Source organism: Rana temporaria, chromosome 2 (assembly GCF_905171775.1).
Source record: "Rana temporaria chromosome 2, aRanTem1.1, whole genome shotgun sequence".
In the NCBI taxonomy this organism is placed as follows: Eukaryota; Metazoa; Chordata; class Amphibia; order Anura; family Ranidae; genus Rana; species Rana temporaria.
Genome location: NC_053490.1, coordinates 402,315,543 through 402,328,423, shown reverse-complemented (window position 1 = coordinate 402,328,423; position 12,881 = coordinate 402,315,543). Strand labels below are relative to the sequence as shown.

The window sequence follows — 12,881 nt, the reverse complement described above, 5'->3', positions numbered from 1 at the left end:
AATATAGTAAGATAATGCACAAATCCTGGGAGAACTCCCATACATGCCTTTGCCTGTTCATTTTACTGGACTCTCATCACACAAGCAAAAGGTTTCTCAGACACTAGTATTATTAGGCAGAAGTGCTTTTACATGACTTTGGCAAAGTCTCTTTTCATTTGTATCCCTGTCACTCACAAGTAATGGTTCAGATTGCTCTCTCAGCCTGGACCATTAAATGGGACAATATAGAAGAAAGTGCTGTAGATTTACATTTTCAATTGACTGCCCAGCTGCAGATTCCATTCCCTTCTCTAGATTTAGAAAAGCATTAGCACAGCTTTTTAATATTTCTATATACAACTTCATCAGTGCACAAACCATCACTGGCATTTTATATGTAACCTAGCAACTATCGGGAAAATTCAAGTAGTTGCTGAAAAATAAAGCACATGCTGTGATGCTTAAGCAAAGATCAGTGCTGGCTACTAATAATGTTGTGTAGTACATAAATCGTTCCTTTCAGCTTGAAATGCACACACCACAGGCAGAGATAAAAAGATATATATATATATATATATATATATATATATATATATATATATATTACAGTATCTCACAAAAGTGAGTACAACCTCACATTTTTGTAAATATTTTATTATATCTTTTCATGTGACAACACTGAAGAAATTACACTTTGTTACAATGTAAAGTAGAGAGTGTACAGCTTGTATAACAGTGTAAATTTGCTGTCCCTTCAAAATAACTCAACACACAGCCATTAATGTCTAAACCACTGGCAGCAAAAGTGAGTACACCCCTAAGTGAAAATGTCCAAGTTGGGCCCAATTAGCCATTTCCCCTCCCCGGTGTCATGTGACTCGTTAGTGTTGCATGGTCTCAGGTGTGGGTGAGGAGCAGGTGTGTTAAATTTGGTGTTATCGCTCTCACTCTCTCATACTGGTCACTGAAAGTTCAACGTGGCAGCTCATGGCAAAGAACTCTCTGAGGATATGAGAAAAACATTGTTGCTCTACATAAAGGTGACCTAGGCTAGAAGAAGATTGCCAAGACGCTGAAACTGAGCTGCAGCATGGTGGCCAAGACCATACAGCTGTTTAACAGGACAGGTTCCACTCAGAACAGGCCTCGCCATGGTCGACCAAAGAAGTTGAGTGCATGTGCTCAGCGTCATATCCAGAGGTTGTCTTTGGGAAATAGACGTATGAGTGCTGTTCATTTACAGGGACTGTGCCTTAAACATTCTTATATGGTATTAACACTAGAGAACCCCCAGGCTTTGGGGAAATACTGTATCTGTTTTAGTGTTGTCTTCAGTCAGGTCATATGATGTCTCGGTGGTCTCCTCCTTCTATTCCTGGGATGGCATTAGGGGAGTCTTCTATGATACATTGATATGGGCACTTCATTCTTCTCTCAGCTCAGAGAAGTTTGATGATTTACCCCCAGGGAGTGTGTTCTGGACATATTTTTAAATGGTGGGGGTGTTGTAGCGTAATTGGACTTTACTAACTAGAAATAGAAGGACAAGCAAGATGTAAGGAGTGGTGGTTTAGGTATGTTTATTCAGAGATAAGGGGCAGACAAAAGGAAAGACATAACGGTGCAGCTGGCCTGCTTTGCCTCGGTTTGCTTACAAGTGAACAGAATAATACTTCTATCCATTCCATTTTAGGTGTATGTGCCCACAGCTGACAAACTCTCTGTACCCAGATGGCATGGTAGTGGCACTGGTGGGTGGGTCAGCAAGCTAGCAGTGGTTACAAGAGGAGCAGAATCCTGGGTCTTTTATTGGCTTTGTATCTAGCTTGGTGTTGTCCCTGGTGAAACTTTCACCCTAGGCCACAAGCTATGTATCCTGTGCAGAAATGTGGCCCTGGTTTTAACATTTACTATCCTGTGCAGAAATATGGCCCTGGTTTTAACATATACTATCCTGTGCAGAAATCTGGTCCTGGGTTTAACATATACTATCCTGTGCAGAAATCTGGTCCTGGGTTTAACATACTATCCTGTGCAGAAATCTGGTCCTGGGTTTAACATTCAGTCACTTTTTTTTGGTAAACCTGCTTGCAATCAGAAATATCCCAACAGCACATTATGTGGCTGCATAAACCATACTCATTTTGTCAAAAGCTTCAATTGTTGTTTAAAAATACATTAGAATATTACATATGCATCTAAATAACTTTGAATGTGGAAAGATTTTTGGTCTCTGACACTATAGTTGCAGCAAATAAAAAGTTACTTACCTCCTGGGATATTTAGTCCTTACAGTTCTGTGAACAAAACAGCTTGTTTAACTCTGCCAATACCAGAACCAATGAGGGCAGCCCTAAGGACACCATGCTAACTCATCAGATTGCAAACCTAGGGACGGGTAGTTGGGTCCAACTGTGTTCATATATCATATATCAAATATCAATATCATATTCAAATAGCTGATACAGGTATACATGACCACAACTTTCAGTGTATAGCCAACCAGTGTGTAAAGACTTCACTCTGACCTGTATTGGTGAAAGATGTTTAATTCTTTCTAATTTGGCTATAGAAATATACAGTCAGCTCTGCCTGAAATGTGACTTCTTTGTGTGGTTTAATCCAGCCAGTGGAATTTTATTGTTTTTTATTCACTAATAACAGAAGAAAATGTACTTGTAATATTGTGTTCTGGGAAAACATATCCTTTCATGAAATGTTGTCTATGTTGATGAATAAACTGGAACTTCTCAATACAATATCTCAGATGCACCTAGAGTTTTCAATTTATGTTACATTTTGTAAAAACATAAAAATCTGCAGGTGCAAATACGGTATGTACCAGCAGTGACATTTACTAGTGCGTTACAAATGGAGATTGCGTTTTATGACTATAAAAAACATTAGTTTGACTTCATTGAAATTTAGAAACACAAACAGCAAATGTCTCTCAGAGGAGCCGAGTCATTAAACTGTAACAGCCAACATTGATTTTCAAAGTCATCCAAGTTAATATAGCTTAACTACAGCTAATGGATGTTAAACTTTGCATTTGCAAATTTACCAGAAGCTGCCTGACACCGCTGCTTATAAATCAGTTGTTGTGAACAAATACAAGAGCTAAACGCAGCCACAGACCTCAGACAGAAAGGTTACAAGAGGTGATTTAAGCAATTTTGGCATAAAAGACGTAAAATGGAAGGAACACAGTCACCTCCAGCACCAGTTAATTTCAGAACAGTAGCAATTAGACAAGGGTTTCTAAACAAATCAATTGATCTTACCCCTGAGATTGATGAGCCAAGGGCAGGGCTGGACTGGGACAAAAATTTGGCCCTGGACTTCATCCAGACTAGCCCACTTTGACAGGTCTCTCCCATGGCGGCCGGACAACTCCCGCACGCCCCCCGGCCACCCAAGCCCCCTTAACTAGCCACTAGCTGTTCTACTTTATTAGAGTAGAACGGCTGGTACTGGTACTCTTATAGGCAGTACCAGTGGGAAAGCTAGACATTATTTCACCCGGGCAAAGAATCAGTTTGGTGCCCCCACTTATGGGACAAGATTAGGCAGAAGTGAGAAACTTCCAGGCCATAGCTGTTGAGTCAGCTATCTGTCTCCTCCCCCATGCTCCTCTGTTGTCCCCCCTGCTCCTCTGGTCCTCCCCCTGCTTATTTGTTCCCCCCTCATGAGCGCTGCGGGAAGGGAGAGACAGAGGAGCAGAGGGGGCGGCGGTCCGCTGTCACTGAAGCCGGCCCACTGAGCCATCGGCCCACCAGGAAACTCCCTGTAGTCCCAATGGCCAGTCCATCCCTGGCCAAGGGTGCCTTCTAGTAACCATAGCTGAGAAATTGTTGTCCGTTCTGCCTAAATTTGACCATATCAGACAATTATTTTCTCACAGCAACTGGTGCTTCTGTTTTCTGTCAACCCACCCATTCACCTGTTAGGTGATAGGATCTTCTTTTTTGGAGTTTGAAAAGTTGATAATCTCATCTGTTGACTTCCTTGCTAAAATGATGCAGTCAACATCAGATTCTTGTGATAGTATTTTAATTTAAAAGCCATAATATGTTTTTATGTTTGATGTTTGTAGCCCCGTCTTGTCATTCTGAGTATCAATCTCTACAATCTACCCCATAAAATGATACAAATGTATTCATGGGGAGTTCCCCTTTGTTGAATGATCCTACTAAGAGAAATGGTTCATCACAGACATCAAATTCATAAACCGTATTCACTTATGATTGTATTTTACCCAAATTCTTGTATCACTTCTACTATAGAATTGTGAACCTTAGTACACTGTACTTTTTTTTATTAACCTTACACTCTTTACTTTTTTTTTATATATATTTTACGTACTTTTTTTATATATATTTTACAGTACGTAATCAGTCATACTCAACTGGAAACCAGAACTCTGCAGTTATCTGTGTGGCATAATGATCGGTTTGGGCGTAACAGCTTTTTAGGAGAAGTAAATATTCCTCTTGACAGATGTAACTTTGAAAACCAAGAAGATGAGACTTTTACACTGCAAGACAAGGTGCGTATAATGTTTACATAAATTGACTGACAGAAAAGGCGAATTTATAAATCAGGAAATGCGACACTCATCAAATATTCTTCCTGGCGCATGTGTTTTTAATTACCTGAAACAATTAATCACCTGTGAATGTTTAGTGAATGTCACATTCACTATATGTTCCACAGTCTCTGTTCTTTTACACCATCACCATTTCACCTTGCACAAAGTCAAAGATGGCAGAAAAAATGGAAGGGTAGAGTTTTTAATACAGGTTTGACAGTTATAGCATTGACAGGGACCCAATCCCTGTGCTGATTAGACATGTGCACACTGAAATATTTTGTTTCGTAATTTTGTTTTCGTCCGAAAAATACATTTATTTAGTTACTTCCGAAATTTGTTTTTATTTATTTTGTTTTTCAGTAAAAAAAAATGCATTTGTCCGAAAATCCAAATTAAGGTCGAATCTGTCATTGAAGGTTTATGGTGTCTGTCGAATGTTCTAAGAAGAAGAAGAAGAAAAAAAAAGAGGATTCGACAGAATCTTTAACCACTTAAGGACCCATTCACGCCGATATACGTCGGCAGAGTGGCACGGCTGGGCACATCCACGTACATGTACATGGCTCTTTAAGCCCAGCCGCGGGGTCACGCGCCGCGGGCGCGTGCACGCGACCCGGTCCGAAGCTCCGTGGCCGTGGGACTTGGTCCCCGGAGCTGAAGAACGGGGAGAGCTGTGTGTAAACACAGCTTCCCCGTTCTTCACTGTGGTGCCGACATCGATCGTGTGTTCCCTTTTATAGGGAACCACAATCGATGACATCACACCTACAGCCACACCCCCCTACAGTTAGAAACACAAATGAGGTCATGTATAACCCCATAAGTGCCCTCTTGTGGTTAACTCCCAAACTGCAACTGTCATTTTCACAGTAAACAATGCATTTTAAATGCATTTTTTGCTGTGAAAATGACAATGGTCCCAAAAATGTGTCAAAATTGTCCGGAGTGTCCGCCATTAGTAGTAAAAAAATAAATAATCAAAAAAATACAATAAAACGATCCCCTTTTTTGTAAACGCTATAAATTTTGCGCAAACCAATCAATAAACGCCTTTTGCGATTTTTGTTTTTTACCAAAAATAGGTAGAAGAATATGTATCGGCCTAAACTGAGGGAAAAAAAATAATGTTTATATATTTTTGGGGGATAATTATTATAGCAAAAAGTTAAAAATATAGATTTTTTTTCAAAATTGCCGCTCTATTTTTGTTTATAACGCAAAAAATTAAAACCGCAGAGGTGATCAAATACCATCAAAAGAAAGCTCTATTTGTGGGGGAAAAAAGGACGCATATTTTGTTGGGAAGCCATGTCGCACGACCGCGCAATTGTCAGTTAAAGCGACGCAGTGCTGAATCGCAAAAACTGGCCGGGTCCTTTAGCTGCCTAAAGGTCCGGGTCTTAAGTGGTTAAAAAAAAATTTGACTCTTCATGTCTCTCTATGTCGAATCTTCATGTCTCTCTATGTCGAATCTTCATGTCTCTCTATGTCGAATCTTCATGTCTCTCTATGTCGAATTTTCATGTCTCTCTATGTCGAATCTTCATGTCTCTCTATGTCGAATTTTCATGTCTCTCTATGTCGAATCTTCATGTCTCTCTATGTCGAATCTTCATGTCTCTCTGTCGACTCTTCTTCATGTCTCTATAATGTCGAATCTTTTCTCTCTATGTCAAATCTTTTCTCTTTATGTAGAATAATATTGGACTAATAGAGTTAAGGTTAGGCACAATCGAGGTTGAATCTGTCAGTGAAGGCTTATGGTGTCTGTCGAATGTTCTTAGAAAAAAAAAGAAGATTCGACAGAATCTTTAAAAAAAAAAAAAAAAAAATGTTGACTCTTCATGTCTCTTTATGTCGAATCTTCATGTCTCTCTATGTCGAACCTTTTCTCTCTATGTCAAATCTTTTCTCTTTATGTAGAATAATATTGGACTAATAGAGTTAATGTTAGGTATATTCGACCACAACGAAAATAAAGCATTTTTTATGTCGGATCTTTCGGTTTTCATTTTCTGTGTTTTCGTTATTGTTTGTTAAAACGATAACGAAAATACCTGAAATTCGGACGAAAACGAATGCACATGTCTAGTGCTGATTGGTTCTGTCATCCCCAGCTATGGCAGCTGCATAAAGCACAGTTGTCTTTTGACAACTTCATTCCATTTGTTAAAAAATAATCATATGTTTGTATCTATAACAAAGAAAAAAAAATTCAATTTCCCTCCTAGAACAAATTTCGTATTGTGCATTGTTGAAAGGAAATACAGTAATACAGTTCAAAATAATGGAAACATTGACCTTGCTTCTTAGATGGACTTGACATCTGATGTAACCCTGCAGTATAAAGGAGAAATCACAGTTGGGCTACACTACATTCCTCCTGAGAAGAACCTCACTCTTCCACTGGAACCAGTGACAGTAGGTAAGTCATATCTCCAAAGTAACCATCAGTAGTTTATTGCTCAGCCTACTTGGCTTTCGGAGCCACTTTTCAGCTGCTAAGTATCTTGCTCGGTTTTTCACGTTTCTATTTCAAAGGATAGGAAAAACACAACTAGCAAAATGGTTTATTGTAATTTTTTTTATTATACAGGAAAGAAAAGTTTTAGAAGGTCAAAGAAAATTCCCATGCCAACTGGAGGGATACTAGAGGTACTAATAAAGGAAGCCAAAAATCTAACTGCAGTGAAATCCGGGGGCACTTCAGACACATTTGTCAAAGGGTAAGGCTAAATGTTTTCTGTAATGTATTGTTTCATAATAATGTGAAATTGGCATCAAATTGATTCTGCATATTTCCTATTACCTCATCAACATGCATTTAAGACAGTGGTTCTCAACCTTACTAGTGCCGTGAGCCCTTGATACAATTTCCCAAGTTGTGGGGACCCCTAACAGTAAAATTATTTTCGTAGTGTGGGTTGTCAGCACCCAAGGCAAGACATGTAATTTGCGCCCCCTAACCCACGGACATTTAGCGCTCCCTGAGTCCCTTCCACTTGTACAGTATTAAAACCCCTTCTGGTGCATTTTAGGATGTGCCACTCTCTCGTTGTTATCCCTTCTTTCCCTTTTTTCTCTCGCTGTCCTAATTTTTTATTTTTTTCCCAACCCCCCTCTCTAGTCATCTTTTTTGTTCTCTTATTCTTTCTCTCCTTTTTCTTTGTCCCACCCTCTCTTTTCCTCTCCCTTCCATGTATTCTCCATTTTTTTTTCCTTCTCTTACTCCTTGGTGGGGGGAATGGGATGAGTGGCAGTGCTGGCAGGAAGTTGGGATGAGTGGCAGTGCTGGCAGGAAGTTGGGATGAGTGGCAGTGCTGGCAGGAAGTTGGGATGAGTGGCAGTGCTGGCAGGGAGTTGGGATGAGTGGCAGTGCTGTTGGGGGGTGGGATCAGTGGCAGTGCTGGGAGGAGTTGGAAAGAGTGGTAATGCTGGGGGGAGTTCCGATCGGCCAACTTAGGTGTTCTTGATCAAGGTCATCTGCAGATCTGGGAATTGTAGTGGGGACTTATAATGGCAACTATAATCACAGGTAGTGTTACTCACTGTATCTCTGGCTTTGTGGTGTCTCGTAGCAGTGACACCTTTGCCGAAATCAGGAGATAGGGTCTCCTCCAGCCTTTCCCACTTCACATTCCTCACCAGTCAGCTGATCTCTAGTCTCTGCCCCCCAGCCATCCTGTGAACTCAAGGAGCGGCTGCGGGCTTCAGGAACAGCCCTGTTGGCTGGGGGAGGAGCGCGGGCTTCAGGAACATCCCAGGATTTGGTGACCCCTGGCAAATCGTCATTCGACCCCCGAGGGGGTCCCGAACCCCAGGTTGAGAACCACTGATTTAAGAGGTTTTTTAGAGCATGAACAGTTTCCATTGAGGTTTAAAGAGTTTTTGCAGTGAGAGTTTTGATATAAAACATCCTCTAATTTTGTTTTTGAAATACTGCAGCTATGTGCTTTAAATATAAAGGAGCCTCATACTAAAATATTTCCTTTTTTTTTTTTTGATGACTAATACACAACACCTTTTTTAAGCCTCACACAACTTTTGTAATGTTTTAAATGTGTCATATACACGATAAAAACCTTACTATAACTGCAGAGTTATGCTAAAATGTATCTAAACCCAAGAACATATTATATTACATATTACATATTATATTACAGTTTAACAGTCTTTAGATGTAGTGGCTGTATTGCTTTGTTTATTTTGGCTTTTTTTCCATTTCTTTTCACCTAGTGATCCTGGCAGTAACAGTTATTTACCCAGTGTACTGTATCTAAGGAGGATCTGTGATATCACTGAATGACTACAGAACACCTCCTACTCTCCCATCTATATAATATAGCAGAGAGGTGTTCTGTAGTTCACAGAGGTTAATTGGACAGGGTTGATGAATGAATGAATGAAAAACTTATATAGCGCAGCGCATGCGAACTGATTCGCCTCTGGGCGCTAGTTGTTGCTGTCTTTCCAGAGCATCAAACAAGCAGGGTTTTAATCCGTCTTCTGAAGGCTAGGTGGTTTTCTTCCAACCGAATGCTGGTTGGTAAAGCGTTCCATAGTTTAGGACCTTGTACCGCAAACCTTCTTTCTCCCTTGGATTTGTATCTGGCTTTTGGTATCTGGACCAGATTTTGGTCGGTGGATTGCAAGACGCGATTGGCGTTGTGGCCTTTTATCTTTTCGCAAAGATATTGCAGAGCCTTTCAATGGATGCACGTATGTGTCAGACAGAGAGCTTTAAAAGCAATCCTGTTCTTTACTGGCAACCAGTGAAGGATTCTCAGCGAAGGTGAGATTGATTCCCATGTTTTTTTCCCAGTCACCAGTCTGGCGGCCGTATTTTGAACGACCTGCAGACGAGCGATCTGGTACTTTGGGAGTCCGAGATAAAGGGCATTTGCATAGTCTAGTCTGGAGTTCACAATTGTTCCCACCACGACTGCTATGTCTTCTTTGGGGATAAATGGAATAAGTCCCGGTAGTAGGCGCAGCAGATTGTGCGATCCGCTGACTACTGACCCTATTTGTGCATCCATTGTCATGTAGGTGTCGAAAATGACACCGAGACTTTTGACTTTGGAGCTAGGGGTGTTGAATTTGCCCAGAATGGGCAGCGGTATCCAGGTTGTTGCTAGTTGATTCTTCCGACTGGCGTGAAACAGAAGCAGTTCTGTTTTGGAATTATTGAGTTTGAGATAACTCTTAGTCATCCAGTTTTCTATTGAAGAGAGACATTTCTCTAAACTGGGATGATGATCATTTTTGTTGCAGATGCGAAAATACAATTGCGTGTCGTCTGCATATGAGTGATATAGTAGTTTTTCGCTACTAATGATTTCAAAGAGAGGGCGAAGATAGATATTGAAAAGCACCGGTGACAGGGGGGATCCCTGAGGGACTCCACATGACACCGTGCGTTTTTCAGAAGTGAAAGGTCCCAATTTCACTGTTTGTGATCGGTTTTCTTAAAAGGAGGAGAACCATGATAACTCACCTTCTGCGACTCTGGCTACCTCGGCCAGCCGAGTCAGTAACAGTTTGTGGTCTACCGTGTCGAAGGCTGCACTAAGGTCCAACAGAACCAGGAGACAAGATTCTCCTTCGTCTGCGGCCTCAAGGGCGTTGATAACACTGCTTGAGATAACACTGCAGAGTGCACTGGAGCTTGTAATCTCAGTATTTACTTTTTGAACAGCTATAACATAATGCTTTTAATTCTATATGTAAGAGACGAAAAGAGATAGTAAGAGAGGTTTATTATTTAGGGGTTCACATACTATATTGACAAAAGTATTGGGACACCTGCAAACTTTAATTGCATCCCAGTTGAAAGAGTCATGTAAAAAGCCGCCTTGTGTTTTGCAATCTAAAACTCGAACTGCGCCTTTAAGTATAATTTTCCAGATAAAGTAAATATATATTGTTGTTTAAGAAGTGAACTTGTGTTGAAATTAAAACCAGATATAGGGGATTTTAGTTGTCATGGGACAGTCTGGAGTTATATCTGTCAGGGTGGCATAATATAATGTGACATAATAAGTTTGCTTAGATACAGAAGATGTAATGAGTTTATAATATTGTGGCATTGTGATTGGTTGAAGGAAATATATAATGCGTACCCCTTATTGGTGGAAGGTAATCAGTAACGCCCATCTTTCATCCATACTTAACACTTTGTCTGAACCAGAATAAAGCGGAACAGTGTATGAAGCAACTTTGCTGTGTCAATTATTTATATACTCTGTCCCCCTATGCATAGATATATATTTGGGTGAAAGCAATGGAGGTAATTATAATTGGATAATAAGATAATAGTCAGGAGTAGTGATTGAAGGTGAATATGCACCTTTCACCAGTCTTAAACTCACTCCATCCCCAAACTGTTCCCACAAAGTTGGGAGCATGAAATTGTCCAAAATGTCTTGGTATGCTAATGCCTTAAGAGTTCCCTGCACTGGAACTAAGAGGCCAAGCCCAACCCCTGAAAAACAACCCAACACCATAACCCCCCCCCCTCCATACAATTATTTTGACCAGTGCACAAGCCAAGCTCCATAAAGACATGGATGAGCGAGTTTGGGGTGGAGGAACTTTACTGGGCTGCACAGAGTCCTGACCTCAACACAATAGAACACCTTTGGTATGAATTACTATGAGTCAGGCCTTCTTGTCCACATCAGTGTCTGACCTCACAAATGCACTTCTGGAAGAATGGGCAAACATTCCCATAGACACACTCCTAAACCTTCCCAGAAGAGTGGAGGCTGTTATAGCTGCAAAGGGAGAGCCAACTCAATATTGAACCCTATGGATTAGGACTGGGATGCCATTCAATTTCATGTGCGTGTAAAGGCAGGTGTCCCAAAAGTTTTGCCAATATAGTGTATATGGGTGTCTGAGCTATTTGTATGTAGTTCAGGGCAATTATTATAGTCTACGGTGTGAAATATCCCTGTACCTAAGTATTATAAGTGTATGTAAAATCACAAACTAACTTCAGTAATGGATTGTCCTTACCTCTGGTAATATCAATAGCACAGTATCTATTCATCTTGATCTAAAAATCAGCAAAATGTACATCTGCTACTCCCTCCATAGAGAACTGATAGGCGGGTCTGGCTGTGTGAAAAGAGGCTTAAATATTTTAATTTTATTATTATTATTAAAGTGGAGGTTCCATCAAAAAAACAATTTTGCTTTAAACTGTAGCTTACGACTAAAAAAGAAAAAAAAATTTTTTTTTTTTTTTTACTCATCTGGAAATGCCTGTTGCTATGCGGTCCCACGAAATCTGCCTTTGAAACCACCTAGGATTCTGACATCATCTCCCTCTAATGCTCCTGGGAAATGTGTGTCATCATTTCCCAGGATGCAGTGCGCTGTCCAATTATCACTCCCCATCCAAGACTTCCAGGAAGTAAGGGGGTAATCCACAAAAGGGATACGCCGGCGTATCCCTGTTTCTATCTATGGAACTGATCCACAGAATCAGTTTACCATAGATAGGCAGAAGATCCGACGTGTAATTGAATTACACTGTCGGATCTTAAGGCTGCAATTCTAGGCCGGCCGCTAGGTGGCGAGGCCATTGCGGCTGGCTTAGAATATGCAAATAAACACTTACGGCGATCCACGAACGTTCCGACGGGCCCGTCGCGCTAAGTCTACGTCGTTTACGTCGAGTTACGCCCCGTAAAAATAGGGCTGAGTCCTATTTGACTAAGCCCAATTAAGTATGGCCGTCGTTCCCGCGTCGAAATTTTCAACTCTACGTCGTTTGCGTAAGACGTTCGTGAATGGCGCTGGACGCCATTTACGTTAACGTCTAAGCAAATTATGTCGGAGCAACGTCAGTTAGCGCAATGCACGTCGGGTAAGTTACCCGACGGAGCATGCGCAGTACGTCCGGCGCGGGAGCGCGCCTAATTTAAATGGGAATCGCCCATTTGTATTAGGAACGCCTTGCGCCGGACGGAGTTAAGTTACACCGCCGCAAATTTCCAGGTAAGTGCTTTGTTTATCGGCACCTAACTTGGGAGATTTGCGGCAGTGTAACTTAACTCTGAAAAGTTAAGTTGCGCTCGGCGGCTGTGGATCTGGCCCTAAATGCCTGTAGCCTTCACAATGCCCACAAGCAAAATGGCAACGGTGAAGATATAGTTTTATAAACTATCTTTTTTGAATATCTATGTGGATCGGCGGCGGATTGTAAAATAGTAAGTGACCAGATTTATATTATAAAAACGCAGGATGAAAGGACATACATTTAAAAAATGCTAATTGTGGTTGGAACTCCGCTTTA

At 40.9% G+C, this 12,881-nt stretch overlaps 1 protein-coding gene across 4 annotated transcripts in view; it reads left to right on the top strand.

Moving 5' to 3' along the window:
* LOC120927445 (synaptotagmin-like protein 5) overlaps positions 1-12,881 on the top strand; it is a 270,163-nt gene that overhangs the window by 249,752 nt on the left and 7,530 nt on the right. For all 4 annotated transcript variants that reach the window (XM_040338125.1, XM_040338127.1, XM_040338124.1 and 1 more), the window contains 3 exons: positions 4,370-4,531; positions 6,890-7,001; positions 7,173-7,302. In XM_040338125.1, the coding sequence (XP_040194059.1) occupies positions 4,370-4,531; positions 6,890-7,001; positions 7,173-7,302 (404 nt within the window). The remainder of the gene's footprint in view (positions 1-4,369; positions 4,532-6,889; positions 7,002-7,172; positions 7,303-12,881) is intronic.